General features: G+C 44.2%; 1 protein-coding gene across 2 annotated transcripts in view; it reads left to right on the top strand.

The window, feature by feature from the left end:
- Positions 1 to 21,046, top strand: part of Acpp (acid phosphatase, prostate) — a 49,483-nt gene that overhangs the window by 13,288 nt on the left and 15,149 nt on the right. For both annotated transcript variants that reach the window (NM_207668.2, NM_019807.2), the window contains exons 4-9: positions 231 to 383; positions 4,363 to 4,461; positions 8,117 to 8,209; positions 9,995 to 10,127; positions 14,943 to 15,025; positions 17,447 to 17,550. In NM_207668.2, coding sequence (NP_997551.1) covers positions 231 to 383; positions 4,363 to 4,461; positions 8,117 to 8,209; positions 9,995 to 10,127; positions 14,943 to 15,025; positions 17,447 to 17,550 — 665 coding nt within the window. The remainder of the gene's footprint in view (positions 1 to 230; positions 384 to 4,362; positions 4,462 to 8,116; positions 8,210 to 9,994; positions 10,128 to 14,942; positions 15,026 to 17,446; positions 17,551 to 21,046) is intronic.

The raw sequence follows: 21,046 nt of genomic DNA, 5'->3' as shown, positions 1-21,046 counted from the left end.
ATACTTTGTCTTAGTGTCACGGGTCAACTGTTGGACTACAGATTGCCTCATCTCATTGCATTTTCCTAGTACTATCCCTCCCGTGACAGATAGGATGACGATGGTCCCACTGTGCTTGCTGATAGCTTATGCCCCTTTCCAGCTCTTTCCCTGACACCCTGTCAACCCCACGGAAAGAAAACCTCGAGTTTTCTCTAATTTTCCATCTGCGTTGAATTCTCCCACTCTAGATTTATATCCGGAGCACAGATGTGGACAGGACTTTGATGAGTGCTATGACAAACCTTGCAGCCCTGTTTCCTCCAGAGGGGATCAGCATCTGGAATCCTAGACTGCTCTGGCAGCCCATCCCAGTGCACACCGTGTCTCTCTCTGAGGATCGGGTCAGTATCCTGGGTAATCCAGGAGGAGACAATCGGGCTCCTGGGGACTTACAGATGAAGCAGGCTGGATACATAGGACAAGAAAGGGCCCAGACAAGCAAGGCTAGGAGCTGAGTTTTTCCTTGGGTTTATTTTGCTTTATTGCCATTCCAACTTTTGGTAATTTCCCTCTCTCTATCTACACACACACACACACACACACACACACACACACACACACCACACACACACACACACACACACACACCACACACACACACACACACACACACACACACACACACACACACACACCACACACACACACACACACACACACACACACACACACACACAAAACCAGTGTTCTGCCTTCAATCCTTAAGATTTTAGAGCCCAACATAGGTTTCCTATCTCCCCCAAACACCCAAAGATCTCCCTGTCCATCAAACACTCCTCTCTCGTGAGAGGTTTACATTCTGGAGCAAAAGAAATAAATAAAACTTTTTTCTAGTAGCCATTGCTAGTTAACAACGATCAATCGTGGGCCTCTCCCATTCAGAAGTATCTGCTTCCTGTGAAACTGTTGCTCTCAGGCGTAGCAGCCTTCAGGAACCACCTTGAGAGTTTTCGGAATGTCCAATGACAGGGACACTCCTCACAAGTCAGTCTCTGAGGGTGGGGGTCCTTACATCAGTATCTTTTAAAATTCTTTTATTATATGTTTATGAGTGTTTCACCTCATGTGCATACACCATGGGTGTGACTGGTACCCTTGGGAGTTGGATCTCCTGGAATTGGAATTATAGGTGGTTGTGAACTGCCGTGTGGATGCTGGGTATAGAACCTTGGTCCTGTAGAAGAGCAACAAGTTCTCTTTTCTGCTGAGCCATCTCCTCAGGCCCAACATCCGTGTTTTTTAAATCTCCCTTAAATAATTTTATGGGCAGCCAAGTTTGAGATATAGCATCCTGTGCCAAGTTGCTTAAAAGGAACTATTTGAGAGAAACTCAACTTTACTCATACGGGGTGAGGTTTGACCAAGAAATCTAACCTTTTCAAAGGCACTGGTATTTAGGAAAAAAAATGAATAAATAAGTCTAACCTTCCATTGTAGGGTGTAAGAATGTAATACAGATTAGCCAGTTTGGAACAAAGAGTCACTCCTTAATTATAGACTTAACCATTGCATGTTTTTATAACTGAGCAGTGTAGACTGGATAACTTATCTAAATACAGAGGTTCATTCAGGTCACACTTTTGAAGACTTGAGGTTCAAAGCACGAGACCAGCATCTGCTCAGAATCAGGCGAAAGCCTCTTGCTGGGTTGTGACCTGGCAGAGGATGTCAGATGGTGCGGCAGAGCAAGTATAGCCAAGAACATTTGCTTCTATAATAAATCCCCTCCTACCCATAGAGATCCATGAATCCATCCCCGAGGGCAGAGCTCTTGTGGCCCAGTCACTTCTCACAGTTCAGCCTCTCAGCATAGCCTCACAGAAGACCAAGCTTCCAACTCATGACTTCTCTAGAAAACATCCAAATCGCAAGGGCATCTCAGACTCTGTTTATTAGCACTGACCAGAACCTTTCCCAGGAACTTGCGGGACATACTAGTCTCCTCTGCCGTCAATACTCCTAGAGATTTGACTTAATGGCTATATGAGTTCTACGATTGCTTTGTAGAATTTTTCGAAATGCTTTGTGTAGAAGCAGTGCCTCCCCTGTAAACCCTACTCAAAGTTGATGTACTATAACCATTTTCCTGGTATTTCAGGGGAAAAAAAAACCAGAATAATGTATTTATATCCATATCTTCACAGAACCAGCAGGGGAGCATCATATTACCAGTGGTCTAAAAATGTTGTGAACAATACTTACCAAAAAAAAAAAAAAAAATCATGTTTACCACAGGCTTTTCTATAGAAATAATGCCTGGAGTGGAGTATCAAACCATAGCCAATGCAAAGCAAAGGAGCTAGTCAGCTTGTAATCCAGACAGTTGGTAACCAAATTACACAATAAAGATGCTGGGGCTATTGGAAGGTGAGAAAAGAAACAGAGAGCGAGGGAGATGAAGAGGAAAACAGAAAATAAAATATCTATCCACAGGTTATAGCTACTTTTTCATTAAGGGAAGCCAGGTTCTCTGATCAATGAAAAAAATTAACATAATTGATGAAAAGACTAGGTTATTCTCCCGGCTGTGCTGAACGACGCATATCCAATCAAGCTCCGTGCCTAGATCAGTCTGATGAAAGAAACTCAGCATGTATCAACCACATGACACACTACAGGCTGGTGGGTGATGATTTCAACACCAGCTGCACATACTGAAGGAGTTCCAAGAAGGGCCACAGGGCAGGGATTCAGGTCCTCACAGAAGGTGAGACTGACTAGACCTCAGAGGTAGGAGAGGATGTGACAGCGTGTATTTCTCAGAGCTGCCTGGGTGTGATGTGTGGTATATTGAGCCACTGTCCCAACAATGCTTAGAAGGAAAAGATGTGGGCGCCCTGGAGGCTAATTGTTGATGTCATTCAGGGATGACGAAGCGAATGTCTGAGATTCCATGGTCGTAAAAAGGAAGGAAACAAAAATAAAACCAGGTGGCAGGCAGAGTCAGAGAGGACAGACCGGACGCAACTTAAAAGCTTTCTGAGCATCGACTAACACAACAGCATCCTAGTTCTGGTTGTAGACAATGCAGCGGAGAGTGTGACAAAGGGGAGTGTAGTTCACTTGAGATTACTATCTTATTGGAAATAGACAATAAAGAAGAACAGCAATAACGTGCTTTCAGATTGTGATAAGAGCTTTGGAAGAAGGAAATAAGTTACTGTAGTGGCTGAGACTGGACGGCTTGGAAGACAGGACAGTGTGAGGAATTAGGCTGTGGGGAAGCAGGGTAGAGAACTAGCTGTCGTTCACCAGTCACCTCACAAGGACCCTTAGAAGCCATGGCAAGTTTGGATCTGACTGCAGATCCAAAATGAAAGTCTGTGGTAGTTAAGACCCACCCAAATGATTTGGTCTTTGGGACTCCTTTAAAGAGGAGTGTGGCTTCTGTTGGGACAAGGGACTGAGAAGTCAGTGGGATGGACCGAAATTGACCAGACAGGAAGCATGCATGGACAGTGACTGAAACACAGAGCCTGAGTCCAGACTGGGGGTGGACAATGGAGATGACAGAAGGGTCTGTTTTAGATCTAGTTTGGAAGTAGACTGATTCTCCTGACTGCCTACACAAGCAGGTTTATAAACTTGATCGCAGGCAGAAATCGAGAGACTGGCAAAAGGAAATGATTGAAGATGAGGCTGACCCTCTTCACACTGAGTTTCAGAACTTCAGGGATTGAAGAGCAGGCGGCCTTAGGATGGCGCTCCTCATGAAGGGCTACAGAAAGAGAGTGGGTGAACCTTAGAGCCACGAAACAAACTCACGAGTCGCAGTTGGAGCTCAGAGCGATTGTGAAACCCACACCAATTTTATGACGATCATTTTGCCCTCCTAATAGATTTCTTAATTATATCTTCCACACATCTAACACACACTCTTATTTTGACAGTGTAGATTGCCTAGAACGAAATCGATGAACAGTTGATTCCTTTAAGATTCTATCCCAAGCCTCTAATTTATTTTGCCTCACTTCCGGGGAAGAGAGGGCACGCACACATGGGCACTTAGCACAAGATAACAGTCATCCACACAGAAAATGAGCCCCTGTGGATATTTACAAGCAACAAGTTCACGAAAGGAAAATAAATAAATCAGTTTCGGCATCAGGGTACACGCCCTATTGTCTGGGGACCTGGAGACCATTTGCCTTGTTGTGTCTGATTTTGGAATTTCTGTTCAAAGGACACGTGGATCTTTTAAGGTTGCTTTAGACCTAATGAGGCTTAAAAGGTTGGCACCAAGTCTCTGCGGGCTCTCGCTTGAATAATCAAGGGATTACATTTTGTTTTGCTCTGTTTTGTTTTTTCTTTTGTCCACAGTTGCTGTACCTGCCTTTCAGAGACTGCCCTCGTTTTGAAGAACTCAAGAGTGAGACTTTAGAATCTGAGGAATTCTTGAAGAGGCTTCATCCATATAAAGTTAGTGCCCTCTAGCATGTTCTGGGGTGTGACCTGGGTCTTTTTCCCTGTGTGGTGGTCACCAGCCAGCACAGAGGCCGGGCCGGTCCCTCCCAGGTTTCGCCCATGTCCTGGACAGGTACCTGGTGTGTGAGAATGAATGCTTGTTCTGAGGAGGCTGAGGGACGGAGACCCTCATCTTCCTAAGCCCGAGTATGTTCTTCCCTTTTGGGAAGGACTCGCTTTTCAGGATAACGCATAAGGTAGGCATAATAATTTAGATTTTTTTTTTTAAAAGTAACCATTTGAGTCAGTTACATATCTCTACGGTCCAAGAATTAGAAAACATCAAAAGCACAGTAGAATATGGTGGTCTCTCAATGACCCCACGAAGGTCACTAGTGACATTGTTTTCTGTGGGGTTTTCTAGTTCTCCCATGCACAGGAAAGTGATGATGATCATCATCATTGCTTAATAAAATGTTTTATATTTGTAGGGAAAATATTTCCTCAGGTTTTGGCAAATGTGCAGTATCTTTTTTTGGGGGGGGGTTGGTTTTTTTTTTTGAGACAGGGTTTCTCTGTGTAGCCCTGGCTGTCCTGGAACTCACTCTGTAAACCAGGCTGGCCTCAAACTCAGAAATCTGCCTGCCTCTGCCTCCCAAGTGCTGGGATTAAAGACGTGCGCCACCACCACCTGGCTTTTGTTTTTGTTTTTGTTTTTTTGGTTAAATGTGCAGTATCTTAATTTACTGATTTACCGTAACGTATTTTTATTTATTTCCTGGAAGTGTGGCTCACTTGTGATCAATTACCTTTACAAACACTTTGTGGTTTGCCATTCTCTGTTAACCGACTCATCTTTTCTCACCAATCTGAGCTCCTATATATTAAAATCTCCTCATGGATGGAGGCTGTTTCTAGAACTTAAATTCTATTTCTTGTTCTGATTATTTATTAGACCATGGTTTATTGGAATTTAGTGGGCTGTCTGAGTATCTAAAGTCACCTGTCACCCCTCTCTTACTAGTTTGTTTGCTTGGTTTTTGTTTTTGTTTTACCTTTTTTGAAACAGGATTTTTCTATATAGCATGACTGCCTTGAAACTCATACCTAGACCAGGCTGGCCTCAGACTCCCAGATCTGCCACCTCTGCCTCCCAAGTGCTATGATTAAAGGCCTGCACCTCCACACCCAGCTCCTCTCTGTTCTGAATTTTCATGTATGTACTTTTAGCTTCGTTTTAAACTGTAGGATCAGCCAGTATACTATAACAGTGTATACTATAATCGCATATACTACAATCACATATGCCACAATAGCATATACTACAATCACATATACTACAGGGAAAAGGAAGCCAAGGGATGCTAGGAGAAATATGGGCTGTGAAAGGGAGATTTACTCTTCTCTGAATATTCATGTTTCCCTAGCTTCAAACATTAAACTCTTTGGTGGTTTTATGGAGATAATATTAAATTTATGCTAAATTAGGGAGGATCTATAACCATTAGATGTGGAACTTTTTCTTAAAAAAATGGTATCTTTGTACTTGTCTTAAAGATCATTTTAGGCTCTTGCCATGTATTTTTGCATAATTTAAAATGTTTTAAACATATTTTAAAAGACTTTTTAGTTTTATGTGTATGATTGCTTTGCCTACACATATGAGTGTGTACCACATGCAAGCCTGCTGCCTGCAGAGGTCAGAGAGGCCTCCATTCCCTTGGAATTAGAGTTCCTGATGATGTTAAACCACCAGGTAAATGCTGGGAACTGACCATGGATCCTTTGACAAAGCAACACGTTTATCGCTAAGCCATCTCTCCAGCCAGTCTTTCTACATTTGGTCTATCTGTTCCAGTTTACAATATCTGTAAATAGCAGTGGTTTATCTCCAGTTTTCCAGTATCTGCCTCTCTGGTTGCTTCTCTTGCCTGCTTGTAATGGCCAGTAGCTACAGCACAATGTTACACAACACTGTTTTAGTCAGCTTCATTTGTCATATTCTTAATTTATACATTGTCTACCGTTAAGTGCACTAACTTTTGAGTCAAAATATAGTAGTTCTTTCTTTATTGTTATTAAGCTGACGATGTAGCCAATCCCTCGGCATGGTGGTAACACATCTATAATCTCAGCTTGTAGGAGGCAGAGGCAGGAAGAAAATCATATGTTTCAGGCTAGCCTGGACTACACAGAGAATTCTAGGCAAGCCAGGGTAAAAATGACATCCCTGTCTCAAAACTAAAACTAGGGCTGGAGAGATGGCTCAGCGCTTAAGAGCACTGACTGCTCTTCCAGAGGTCCTGAGTTCAAATCCCAGCAACCACATGGTGGCTCATAGCCCTCTGTAATGAGATCTGATACCCTCTTCTGGAGTGTCTGAAGACAGCTACAGTGTACTTACATATAATAAATAAATAAATCTTTAAAAAACAAAACTAAAACTAAACTAAATTTATCTATCTTCTCTGATGTCATGAGTGTTTTAACCAATTAATTTCTTTGGATCAATGACTTTATTACTGTACTCTAAGATTTACTAGAATTGAACTATCTTTACATTTCTCAAATCAAGCCTTTTCCTTTTGTGTGAAATTATAGTATTTGCTAATGTTTTTGCTCTGTGTTGGTATTTACAAGTGACGCTGAACCCATTTTAATTTCTGAGCACTCTCCGTTAGCGTTGGTATCAGGACTAACACATAAACACTTGGAAAGTTTTTCCTCTCTTTTTAATGGTCCCAAGCAGTTAAACTAGCATTAGAATAAGTTGCCCTTGAAGAGCTTGACAGAGTTCCTCTAAGAAATCATGCACTCTGGAGTTTTGTGTTTTAGCCAGAAAGGATAGGAACTATTTTTCGTATCTTGGGGGTAGGTGTGTGTACACATGTGCAGGTATATGTGTTCTTCTGTGTGTGTGTGTGTGTGTGTGTGTGTGTGTGTGTGTGTGTGTGTGTTCTTCTATGCCCATCTGTGTACACTTATATAGAGAGCCCAGAATCATATTCAACTTCGAGTCCTCAAGACCACCCACTTTGTTTTTTTGAGACAGGGTCTCTCTCTGGGAACTGAGGCTTACCCTTTGCCTGGATTGGCTGGTTAGAAGTCCCCAGGGACCCTCAGTCTCCACCTCCTCAATGCCGTGTTACAAGCTCATGCCACCAAGTGTGGCTTTTCACATTAAGTTCTAGAAACCAAGCTATCTTTCCAGCCTCAGCAATGGAATATTTTTTAACAATTATTTCTGTTTATTTGATGGAAGTCTGTTGAGGTTAACATTGAAAAGAGATAGTCTCTTGGAAATTTTATCCTTTAAACTGTTTTCCAAAAGACTTCCTAGAAATGGCTGCCAAGCTCACGGGCCAACGCGAGTCACGTGATGACAACGTAGACCCTTCTAGTGAGGGAAATGCTTGCACTCCATCCAGAGCTCAGTTCTGTAACCAGAGACTTCCGGTGCACTTCCGGTGCTTTGCCCATCCTTTCTCTTCTCGCTTAGGGATACTCCTTTGCATGTGTGATACTTCACCCAGGCAGAGTGCTCCCATCAGCCACTAGCGCAAACCAGGAACACGTGGCCATAACCCAAGCTGTACCTGCCACTTTAAGGCGCTATGAGGAGTAAGCTCAGGTCAGATTCCTTAGCCGCAATTATTTGGTTGTGTTGCAGAGCTTCCTGGACACCTTGTCGTCGCTGTCGGGATTCGATGACCAGGATCTTTTTGGAATCTGGAGTAAAGTTTATGACCCTTTATTCTGCGAGGTAAGAGAACTAATCAAAGATTCATTTGCAATCTGGTTTTGTGATTTGATACATACACCGAATCTGGTAAACTCTGTGCTGTTTAGATGGCCTTTGGTATTGCAGTGCGGCTCAGGGTTTCCGTATATAAACTCGAGAATCTGCACTTCTCTTCTCCCATTACTTATGCGTTTGCCCTTTATGAAACGGCAAACAAATGTGCTTTTCTTCAAAACATTTCCAGTCATTTACTTCGCAGTCACACTGGAATGCCAGGTTCCTGTCGTTGGATTTAATGGGGGAAGGGGGGAGCAATATTGTGATGTTGCTTTATTTATATATGGGGGAGGAAATTTGCCAGCTTTCTGGATATTAAAATAATCCAGACAACTGTAAGCCAGGCTGCCCGACGTGGCTTCCAAGGAAAGAACTCCCTGTGTGGTGCAACTGAAATCGTCTTCCTAGATGGATAATAGAGCACTAGATAGTCCGCATGCGATGCTTTTCATTCACCGGGCTCCACCTTCTGGCCAAACGGAGTAACTTTTATTCCTGTATCTTGGCGCAAAGTTCTGACCACTGCATACATACCTCATGCCCACTTTTGACATGGAGGTCACCATGAGTGTGCAGGGCAGGAGCTCCCCTCCTACATCCGTCTTGATGAGAGATGACACAGTTTACCCATCTCTGTGGCAGTCAGGTGACCCAACCATGCGCTCTCCCATCCTTTCTCTTTATCATCAGCATTTTTTTAAGGCTCCTCATTTTGTCCTGATGGCTGCTGCTTCCTCTCCTCCTCTTCCACCTCCTCCTCCTCTCCCCCCTCCTCTTTCTCTTTCTCCCCCTCTTCCCCCTCCTCCTCCTCTTCCTCTCCCTCCTCCTCTTCTCCTTCCCCTTTACTCTAGTTTTCTATTTGTTCATTTGCTTGTCCTGGAGATTAAGGCCAAGGCAGGGCCATGCTTCCTGCAAGCCTTACTGCTGAGCCACACCCCAGCAACTTCATATGGTTTGACCTGAGTTATTCTGTGATGAGCCCATGTTACCTGGGGTCATTGTCACATTCCCTGCATCTTCCTTCTGCATCTCTTTACTTCACTCTGCTCTTCTCATAACCTCTTCTCTTCCTTGTTCTCCCCCCTCTCTTTCTATCTTCTTCTTCCTCTTCCTCTTCTTCCTCCTTCCCATTCTTCAACTTTTGAAACCAAAGGAACCCTAACAATGCTTCCTAATAGGTAATAAACATCTGCATAAGGTCCTGTATCTTTGTTGCTTGCAGATCCATCATACAATTAGCAAACATTTACTAGTAAATGTTCACTGCGCATGGGGTACGGATGCTCCCCCAGCCAGCGAACTAGAAGCTTGTATTATACTTGTGAAAATTCCAGAAACAGGTAGACTTCTAAAACTGGCCTCTTAAGAAAGTCCTTCTGATTTTCAGGCTACAGCATCTGACCCTCTCTGCTTTTTTTGCCTTTATCTTAGAGACAGACCACAGAGGAATGTAGCTTACTGCCTTTCTCCCTCTGACTCACTCTTAGCCAGCTTTCTTATACAACCCAAGACCACCTTCTAGGTTGGCATTGCCCACAGTGGGCTGGCCCCTCTCGCATCAATTCCCAATTAAGAAAATGCATCATAGACCTACCTAAGGCCAATCCAATATGAAGGTGGCAATTCCTGGGTTGAGGCTGCCAGGCTTGCTCGCCCTACTTGTAGGGTGAAGTGGGGAATGGCACTCAACAAAGGAGGTCATAACTCACAACTGTGTGCACATATTTTCCTCTGTTCCCTTTTCTGCAGAGTGTTCACAATTTCACCTTGCCCTCCTGGGCCACCGAGGACGCCATGATTAAGTTGAAAGAGCTATCAGAATTATCTCTGCTATCACTTTATGGAATTCACAAGCAGAAAGAGAAATCTCGACTCCAAGGGGGTGAGTATTTTTTTTTCAAACAAAAAGAGAATGTTGGGTTTGGGGTTGGACAGTCTAGGTCTGAGTTCTAGTCCCGTCACCCACCCAGTGATTGGTTTTACACAGATCACTTTATTATCGTCTTGCAGATATGCTAAGAACAGTATGCTGGAGACACTGACTACTAAAGCGAATGTATGTTTAAGAGACTTAGCACAAACAGCGCCTGGTGCCTAACACACTGTCCTCCAACACTGTGCTGGCACTGCCCACTCTGGTGTAATGTTTACTTCTGGAAATGAAAGTTTTGGGCTAAAGACAAAATGGTCTTTTCCATCTCTTCCAGAGAAAATGATTAAGGACTTATGTCTGGGTTCCAGGAGAGTGGATTGTGTCTGGTAGCCGATAGGGTAAAGCACAAGTGCGACGTTTGGCAAAAGCTGGATATGTTTCACAAACAGTAGACAAGTTTAAATGACTTCGTCCGCTGGCATTGAAAGACATCGAGATATTGATCAGTGACCCCACTTCACGGCTGTAGTCTTTGACACCTTCCCATCATGAAGGCAAAGCCAGTAAAAAGGGTGCTGGGCCCTTAAAAGCAGGATGGGGGGGGGGTGGTGAGATGGCTCAGTGGGTAAGAGCACCCAACTGCTCTTCCAAAGGTCCAGAGTTCAAATCCCAGCAACCACATGGTGGCTCACAACCATCTGTAACAAGATCGGACGCCCTCTTCTGGAGTGTCTGAAGACAGCTACAGTGTACTTACATCTAATAAATAAATAAATCTTTTAAAAAAAAAAAGCAGGATAGGGAAGTAGAAGAAAGAAGCCAGGATGAATGGATACGGGGTCCTGCAAGGATGTTGATGTAAGCAGGCCAAGAGAGGAATTAGGGAGAGTCAGCTTCAGAAAGGTCCTTCTCTGAGATGTCTGGTCTTGGATTATAAAGGCTGGCACTCATGTGAACACACCTGACCTGTTTTCTGGTCAGCCCTTGATTAGCTAGAAAACTTGTTTCCTGCATGAGATTTCTGTTGTTGTTGTTGTTGTTGTTGTTGTTGTTGTTGTTGTTTTGAGATAGGATCTCACTGTGCTCTGGATAGCATTAAAGTCTCTACATAGACCAGACTGATCTTGAACTCACAGAGATATGCCTGTCTCTGCCTCCCAAGTGCTGGGATTAGAGGCATGTACCACCATGTCCAGCTTCCTGTATGGTGTTTTACAATACATCCTCTTAGCCTGTTATTACAATCCCGTTAGGTGTGTGTGTGTATGTGTGTGTGTGTGTGTGTGTGTGTGTGTGTGAGAGAGAGAGAGAGAGAGAGAGACAGAGACAGAGACAGAGACAGAGAGAGACAGAGAGAGACAGAGAGAGGGGCAGGAGGGAGGGAGAGTTGTCAACTGCGTGGTGATTGAATGATAAAGCAGCTGGGCACAGGCCTATGTAGAAAGCCTCCAGGACACAGCAACACAGAACACCTGGGGTGGGGGGTGACCAGTGTCATCTCACATTTGCTGAAACTTTTGTTTTATATTTGGTTTTGTGGATGACAGTATTCAGTAAGATGTACCCATACATACCTTCTGGCTTAGTTAGGGGTTTTCTGCTGTGAACAGACACCATGACCAAGGCAACTCTTATAAGGACAACATTTAATTGGGGCTGGCTTACAGGTTCAGAGGTTCAGTCCACTATCACCAAGGCAGGCATGGCACTGGAGGAGCTGAGAGTTCTACATCTTCATCTGAAGGCTGCTAGCACAATACTGGCAGCTAAGGTGAGGGTATTAAAGCCCACACCGACCTACTCCAACAAGGTCACACCTCCAAACAGTGCCACTCCCTAGGTCAAGCATATACAAACCATCACACCTCCCAAACCCAAGTTCCCAAGTGTAGTTCAGGAACATTTGTCTATTCTTGCCATAGACTAGGGACTGGCAAATAACTGCCTGCGAGCTGAATTCAGCCCTGAGCCTGGTTTTGTAAATAAGTCCCCGTTACATTGCATTTATCCAGCTTTAGTGAAGGCTGTCTACACCAGGCCATCTACACTACTGCTCTCTCCCTGTGTTTGCCCCACTGCTCATTCCTGGTGCTCTCATCTTCTACTCCTACTTGGCGAGATCTGGCTTTCCGTTCCAGGATTGTTTCAGAGCTTTGCATAGTTTCAGCCTCTCGATAAGTGCCATGAATCCACTTGGACAGTTGTGCTGTTAGCCTCTCATCTTCTACTCCTACTTGGCGAGATCTGGCTTTCCGTTCCAGGATTGTTTCAGAGCTTTGTATAGTTTCAGCCTCTCGATAAGTGCCATGAATCCACTTGGACAGTTGTGCTGTTAGCCTCTCATCTTCTACTCCTACTTGGCGAGATCTGGCTTTCCGTTCCAGGATTGTTTCAGAGCTTTGTATAGTTTCAGCCTCTCGATAAGTGCCATTAATCCACTTGGACAGTTGTGCTGTTAGCCTCTCCCCGCTGCACCACACCCATTCCTTCCTGAGAACCTGCTCTACCCTCTATCGTGCCAGTCACCTGACCTTGATGGCATCCTTGTACAAACTGAACATCATTGCCCTTTCTGGTGGGCAAAGATGAACCCAGCACTTCTGCCTAGCCCTTTGGAGAGACAGGAAGTCAGTATTCCTCCTCCAAATGGAGAAGACCCATTGGAGTCAGAAGTCACAAAGGGATTGGTGGCTGATGCTCCAGCAGTGGCTACAGAGGGAGCTCTAATAAGGTTTTCCTGAAACAGCCCCACTCATATTCTGTTTTGCCTATAGCGACATCCCAGGTACCACTATAAAACGGAGTAGCGGCAACAGACCTGTGCCTCATAAAATCTAAAGCATTTACTATCTGGCCTTGTATGGAAAAGAAAAATTTGCTAATCTTTGCTGTATGTAGATAAGGAGTCTAATAAGTAGGGTTTATGTCTCTTAAACAGTGATTGTTGTCTGACTTATTGATGTAGTAAAGAATGGATACAAGAAACCTAGGATGAGCGTCTTGCTACACTGTCCAACGCCCAGCATTTCTGCTTACACACTACATAACATTGGGCATGTTGCTAAGCCTTGCTGAGTCTCATTCCCCCACATATCCATCTAAGCCTTGCCGAGTCTCATTCCCCCACATATCCATCAGTGTATTAGAATTCCAGCCCTAAGGGTACTTACAGTAGTCAGAACAAGAAGAGAACTTCCCCAGAACTTAAAGGGGGTACCATTTTCACTGCCAGGCTATAGCCTGACGCAAGGCCCCTGTTGACAAAGGGCCAACGGCTCCTTGAAGGCAGTTTTTATGGTTCTCAGAAACTCAGCGAGTTTAGGGTTGATGAGGCTCGAAGAACAATATGAAATGCCCTAAGTATTCTATGGGGTAGCCTTCCCTGGGCCAGAGACTTGGACCTGTTCAACATGCAGCATCCAGTTTCTTCCACTCACAACCAAGAAATTCCAGCATCCACAAAGAGAAGAGGTCACCTTTGCTAAGTTACCAACCCACATGCCTAAGTCTAACTATTTCATGAGCCTTCTAGGGGACAGGGACTGTGTCTGGTTCACTTAGCATGGTTCCTGTCTTGTTATAACTGTTTGTTATGCATTTCTGAAAGCCCTACAGACTGTGGGGATTACAGTCAGAGCCTTCAGTTTTGCTCCTTACCAAAAATAAACATCACCACGACCCACTCCTGAGCCAGGGCACACACACACCAACAAGGCTTCAAGGACTCAACTCTCTGGAGATTCCTCAACAGAGAAGGTTGGGAGCAAGGGGGCGTCTCTAAGGCAGTATATCCTCAAAGTAGACTCTGCCATTGCTGGGTGTCTACACCCCTACCCCATCCCCAGCCTTCACTGTCTACAGACAAACTGGAAGTGGCAGTTGTTAGTCTACCTCACTCAACCCCTCAGAAGAGTCCAGGGTTTGGATAGAAGGAAATGAAGATCGAGTCTGCAAATGTGCTATGTGGAAGCTAACAAGGCTGGCTGACCACATGTAGTCTCTCTCTCTCTCTCTCTCTCTCTCTCTCTCTCTCTCTCTCTCTCTCTCTGGGTGTGGGTGTGTGTGGGTGTGGTGATGTGGTGAGACACACACACCCCTGGCTAAGCTAAAGAAATGGTCCACAGGAGATAGTCCATGATCTGTATGTATGTATGTATATATATGTCTATGTCTATGTCTATGTATATATGGAGCGTTGCTTTCTCCCATGGCCTCCCACAGGTCTGGCTAATAACGAGTAGAAGCCAGAGGTGAAGATTCAAGTACCTGTCGTGCCATCATCTCAGGCTGACTTTGAAAAAGGCTAACAGCCGGGCATGGTGGCGCACGCCTTTAATCCCAGCACTCGGGAGGCAGAGGCAGGCGGATTTCTGAGTTCGAGGCCAGCTTGGTCTACAAAGTGAGTGCCAGGACAGCCAGGGCTACACACAGAGAAACCCTGTCTCGAAAAACCAAAAAAAAAAAAAAAAAAAAAAAAGAAAAGAAAAAGGCTAACAACAGAACTGTCTATATAGTCTGAAAAGCATGGAAACTTCCAAGGGTATCAGTCTCCTAACTTGGGCTTTGATGAAAGCAAATCTAGGAGAGGGCTCAGGGGCCCACTCGGCTCCCCTCTCCAAGCTGTGTAAGGCACTGATGCCTCTGAGTTTCAGCTCCACAAGACCTAAATCACACAGCTTGGCATGCAGCAGATTATGAGCCAAGATTAAGTCTTTGCCCAGTCTGATAACAGATAGAACTGTCAGCTGTGATTGGACAAGAAGCCCACAGACCGCTGTATAAGCCTATGCTTGACTCAGTTCTGTTGATCTTGTCTCCTTGAAGGCGTCCTGGTCAATGAAATCCTCAAGAATATGAAGCTTGCAACTCAGCCACAGAAGTATAAAAAGCTGGTCATGTATTCCGCAGTAAGTATCTCTGTGTGCATTTAGCATAGACATCCATGTTCAAGTGTAGGACATCGTCATCTTGGTGACTTCATCACAAAGCATCTAGAATTAAATACATCTTTCTGCCCTGGTGGAAGTTACACTGTAATACTAATACCGATGACAAGATAGTCACAGTCATACACACACCAGACAAGCAACAGGAAATCCACCACAAGCAAGTGCTTTTGCATTTCCAAGGAGGCAGCCAGCCAGCCTTCTGCCGCAGGGCATGGGAAAGAGATGCATCAGGCATCCTGAATTAGACAGACCTCAATCATTAAGAGAAAGGGGACAGTAAGCACTTCCTCTTGGGCACGTGGGACTCGTGAAAAGAACTCCAGAGGAGACTCTGGCATCGAATTTAAAAATAACAAATAACACTGGTCTACCTGATAAAGAACTTTGTCGCTACATGCAACTGTTTAAGCCTAAGTCGACCATAATTACATAGAACAAAGCATCAGGCTAAGTGTGGTAATTCCTGCTTGTAATCCCAGCCTTTAACCGGAAGGCTGAGACAGGAAGATTGCCGAGTCCAAGGCAAGTCTGGACCCCACCGGACAGTGTTTCTTAACCTGTGGGTTGAGACCTCTTTGGGGATAAATGACCTTTTCACAGGGATTGCATATCAGATAGCCTGCATATCCAATAGCCTGCATATCAGATAGCCTGCATATCAGATAGCCTGCATATCTGATATTTATGTTACAATTCATGACAGTAGCAAAATTACGGTTATGAAATGGTAATGAAATAAGGTTGTTATTGTGGGGTCAAAACAACACGAGGAACTGTATTAAAGGGTTGTACCACTAGGAAAGTTGAGACTCACTGACAGAGAATGTTCTAAGTTAGTCAGGGCTGTATACTGAAACCCTGTTTAAAACAGAAAGACACACAAAGGTTGGGGAGGGAGGGAGGGAGAGGAAGGGAAGGAGAAGGGAAAAAAAGAAAAGGAAGAAGAAAAGAAGGCTTACGGGCCTCAATTGCACTGTCCACATTTTTGGAGCTCACGCAGTCCTGCAGCCATGAGGCCACGCAGCCACGCAGCCACGCAGGCAGCATCTCTTGGGCTGGACAGTACAGACACGGAGCCTTCTTAGCATCCCTGTTTTTTTGGACAGCCTTCAAACAATGGGACCATTCGAGCTAGAAGGCTTTTAAGGGCCATCTTGTTCTCCATGCCAGTTGTGGTAATGTGTGAAGAGCCACAGGAAGGGGAAGACTGTTCAGGGGAGGAATAACGGGTCAGCACTGTGGGCGCGCATCCTCCTGTAGGTGGCTGGAAGCTGAAGATGGATATGGTGTAGAAGATTGTGCCTGCTGAGGGCTAAATGGAGGTGCGGCACAAAACTAGGATGACAACGGGAGAAGGGAGGGTCAGCTGGGTTATGCAGAAAGCTATGGTTTGTCTAGAGAAAAGCAAAGGTGCCTGAAGACACAGGGATGTTATGCCCATCAGGGACTCTGAATGCAAATGGCTAGAGAAACAGCCCACACAGGAAGGGAAGCGCTTCTGAGAGAGAGAGAGAGAGAGAGAGAGAGAGAGAGAGAGAGAGAGAGAAGTGGGCCTGAGATTAGACAATGCTGACAGCTGTGTAACATTTCTAAATGGGGTTCCAGTCCTAACCTGTGTGCATCCTACAGAGAGTGACGTATGCACTAAGTGTGTGTGTGTGTGTGTGTGTGTGTGTGTGTGTGTGTGTGTAAAACCCTTCCCCAATACTGGGATTAAACCCAGGGATTTGTGCACTGTACCAACTGAGTTATAGCCCAGGCCTCAGACAGTTCAAATATTCTTCCATCTTATAGAAATGCAAGGTACCGTTTACCTAAGATTACATAGCTCTCCCATGCCAAAAGACCAAAAACCACTCTGATGTAAACAACCATGGCATTCATCATTTACTTTTTAAACCTTACACTCGCTACTTCCCTACATCTTTAACCTCCCTCAACATCCTTGGTCTCCTATACTCTTCTTCAACTTTAAAATCAAAGATGTTGCAACTATGTGGGAAATGTAACTTAGCACATGACCTGGACTTTTTTTTTTAATGTGTTGAAAGTCAATACATCATGTAGAAGCAGGAAGGCCCTCTACAGGCATGGAACTTAAAATAAGAAGATGGGCTTCGCATTTATTCTACTTAGGAAACTAAGCAAGGTGCCTAATTTCTCTGGATAGCCATTTTCTTTTCATCTTTTAAACAAAACCAATAGATGAGTCCATCCTACTGCCCAAACGCACAAGAGAAGCTCATTCTTTCCCCTCTTCTATGTTTTCACTGGGAGTGTGGAGGAATCAGGAGCCGTCACTGTATCCTACACAGCTTGAAGTCTGTACACCTGAATCAGGGAGCAAACAGTAAAATTGCTTGTTTCCAATCTCTGCAGCACGACACTACCGTGAGTGGCCTGCAGATGGCGCTAGATGTTTATAATGGAGTTCTGCCTCCCTACGCTTCTTGCCACATGATGGAATTGTACCATGATAAGGGGTAAGTGCCTGCTTTGCTCTTATCAGTTTGGGTCTGTTTGTTTGTGTTGATGGGGTCCAACTATGTATCCTTGGCTACCCTGGAACTCATTATGCAAACCTGGCTGTCTGGAACGCATAGATTTTTTTTATTATCCTTTATATTTTTTATCCTTTTTTTTATTATTATTATTATTACTAATCCTTGGAGACTTTTATAAATGCATTCAATGTATTTTGGATGTGTTCACCTTCATCTTCTCCTGAACTCCTCCTGGATCCAACACACACACACACACACACACACACACACACTTTCCCAACATCATGTCACTTACGATGGCCATTTAATCATGGATGTGGGACTATCTGCTGGAGAGCGTCATTTTCCAGGACCACACCTCCAAAGCAAACTAACTATTCCTCTTCTATAACCCATTAACCCTCTAAGCTCTCAGCTAGGCATTTCTTTCTTGACTTGCTTGTTTAGACAGCGTTTCACTACATAGCTGGGGTCAGTCGGTCTTGAACTCAGTCTGTAACACAAGCTGGCATTGATCTTCCCTCCTCAGCCTTCAGATTGCTGGAGTTACAGACTTGTGCTGCTATCCCAGCCTGCTATTATTGAGTCTTGCTGGCTTAAGGCCATTGTGTCAGTCTCTACTTGGTTTGGCTTTATACTCAGAGGGCAGGGATAGTGATAACAATACCTTTGACTCTTTCAATTCTGTGAGCCTTTTATTGGGAAATAATGTACACACAGAAGATAGATTGAGAGAAACATACAAAGTGAAAGAAATTAATTTTTTTTAAATGAAGGCAATATAATGAGTAGGCAGACATTACATTTTTTTTTCCTTGCGGGAAGAAACTGTCTGGTACAAGACACCAAGAGGGAAAGAAAGATGCTTGATGGGTATGTAAAATATCTTTCAATTAAACAGTGCAAACCGCAGTTCCTGTGACTCATATCTGTCAGCTGATGGTCATAAAGTCCTACTGCTAAGCAGTATTAACCCACTGGTGGCTTAGTATGACCCTCCACCAATGACTAGCTTGGCCTCTGAGAGAAGAAAGAGCAAAGAAAAGTCAGGTTAGAGATGTCAGATGTCCTAGTTTACTGGGACTTCGGCCATTTTGAACATTCTATGAATACCTTGGAAGACACACAACGGCTGCATCAGCCCCTCAGGAGCAGCGCCAGCAGGACGGTTTCACATTGTTTATATCATACATTTTGCTATCACAAGACTTGGCTAGATAGGAACTTACTACCATTTCAACCTAGGCCAAAGGCAGAGAGCACCTCCCCTGGAGGCATAGCTGCAACTGGTGCTAGCAAGGCAAGACTAACTGATGAAACTCTCATTTTCACATGAGCTGTGTGCTCTGATTGGCCCAGATCCATGCCTTCATTTACATATGAGGTGCACTGTGATTGGTCCACATACCTCTCCTCTCACAGGTTTGCAGGCTGTTCAGAATCTCTTAGCAGGGAGACTCTTTCCTGGAAGGAAATATTAAGACACCACCCAGACTTCATCCTCAGCCAATTTCTTAACTATTTACAAAGAAAGTGGGTCCATCATGGTCAGGAGGAGGTAGACATTCTTTCCTGAACCTCTGACTGGGTGCCAGGCATGAAAAAGTAAAGTGCCACCTTAGCTTCTCTTGCTCTCAAACACCTCACATGAAGGGAGAGAAAACCCCCACCGTGGAAACTAGTGAATAGATCAGTAAACGCTTGGAAACAAACGCTCTCCCGTTCACAGCCGAGTCTGAAGGCCCCTCTGAGCATGGAGTTGAGAAATCTAGCTAAAACCCTAGCGTCAGCTCTAGGCGTAGGCTGTCTCTTCAGATCTAAAGCAAGAGGCATTGTCAGCTCTCCTCAGCTCTCTCTCCTCTCTGGGGTCTGCACCACAGTCCTGAGCTTACTGGGGTGTGAAGTCCTCGGCTGGCATATTGGGGTGTGCAGTTCTAAACTTGATTTATTGGGGGTGCAGTCCTGAACTTGCTTATCGGGGTGTGAAGTCATAAATTGTTGGGGCACTAACTACAGTATGTTCTCACCGGCTCACTTTCTCTAAAGGCCTCAATCAAGTCCCTAATATTAACTTTTTCACCAAAAAAAAAAAAAAAAAACACACACATACACAAACTTTAACAAAAAGTCACACACAAACCCACAGGTTAATCTAGGATAACTTTCTCTACTCCAGGAACGAATCAAAGGTTAAAAGTGATTGCTTGCTTTTAAGTTAGAACAAGGGAGTGGGGGCGGTTTCCAAAGTTAACATAGGCTTTAGCTGTTTATTACCTGGTCCTGGCTCCAAGGTCACCCTAGACTTTCTACTGAAAGAAGAAAAGATAACAACACAAAGGAAGGCTGTTTTCAGTTCCTGGCCGTTCTTAATCCGAGAGCTGTTGAAACTGTAGGTGGCATGGCTACCCTGCACTTAAAGGAGTTGTTCTAGAAACAGGATCTTGCAATGTAACCCAAGCAGGACTGCAGCTTGCAAGTCCTCTTTTGGGTCCCTGTGGTGGAGTTACAGGCCTCAGTGCCACACCTGATCTACTTCAAGGGTTTTTCTCTCTGATTTGGCATATAAGTTTAAAGCTGGAGATAATATATAGTGATTCCCTGTGCTAAAATGCCATATTTTTCCATTTTTTAAAGATTTATTTATTTTATGTATATAAGTACACTGTAGCTGTCTTCAGACACACCAGAAGAGAGCATCAGATCCCATTACAGATGGTTGGGAGCCACCGTGTTGTTGCTGGGAATTGAACTCAGGACCTCTGGAAGAGCAGTCAGTGCTCTTGAACACTGAGCCATCTCTCCAGTCCCCCATTTTCGCATTATGTGCCACAATTTTATCCTTTGTGTGCCTTTAGTAGGCATCTTCACCATGAGATCCTATGTAGATACTACTCTACATTGATTGATTAATTAATTAATTAGATATGTTAATTCACAAAATTAGCTTTCCCTTCTGCATCAGTGAAGATCAGGCTCTTAGAGGCTTCACACAATGGAAATTAAGCCTTGTGTATCTAAGCCTCCAGCACTGGTCACTCGGTCAAGGCTGGTGTTTTGCATTGCGATAGCATTTGATGAGAATCAGGCACTGGGCTTTTGACCTACAGCTGGAAGCACCTGTAGGCAGCTTTTACAAAGAAGTTAGGGAGTGGAAATGCGATTGTATCAAATCCCTCAGTCCCAAAGAAACATGTCTTTTTTGTTGATACTTTACTGGTTAAAATGACACACTTGATCCCATGAGCTACAAGGGAGTCTTCAAAATGCAGTCACTTCTGGGCCATAATTCTAGTCTTTGAAAAGATAGTTATGATTTTGCTGGACTATTGGTCATCAAGGCCACTTGAGGAGGAGGAAAGGGGAAGGCTGTTTCTGAAAATGTCACTCCAAGATATAAGTACCAACTCATGCCATAGTGGAGAGTTTTGTTTTGTTTTTTTAAGTAGATGTATCTTAAGGGATGGAGAAATGGCTT

This window comes from Mus musculus, chromosome 9, assembly GCF_000001635.26.
Source record: "Mus musculus strain C57BL/6J chromosome 9, GRCm38.p6 C57BL/6J".
NCBI classification, from domain to species: Eukaryota; Metazoa; Chordata; class Mammalia; order Rodentia; family Muridae; genus Mus; species Mus musculus.
This window is presented reverse-complemented; position numbering and strand designations above follow the sequence as displayed.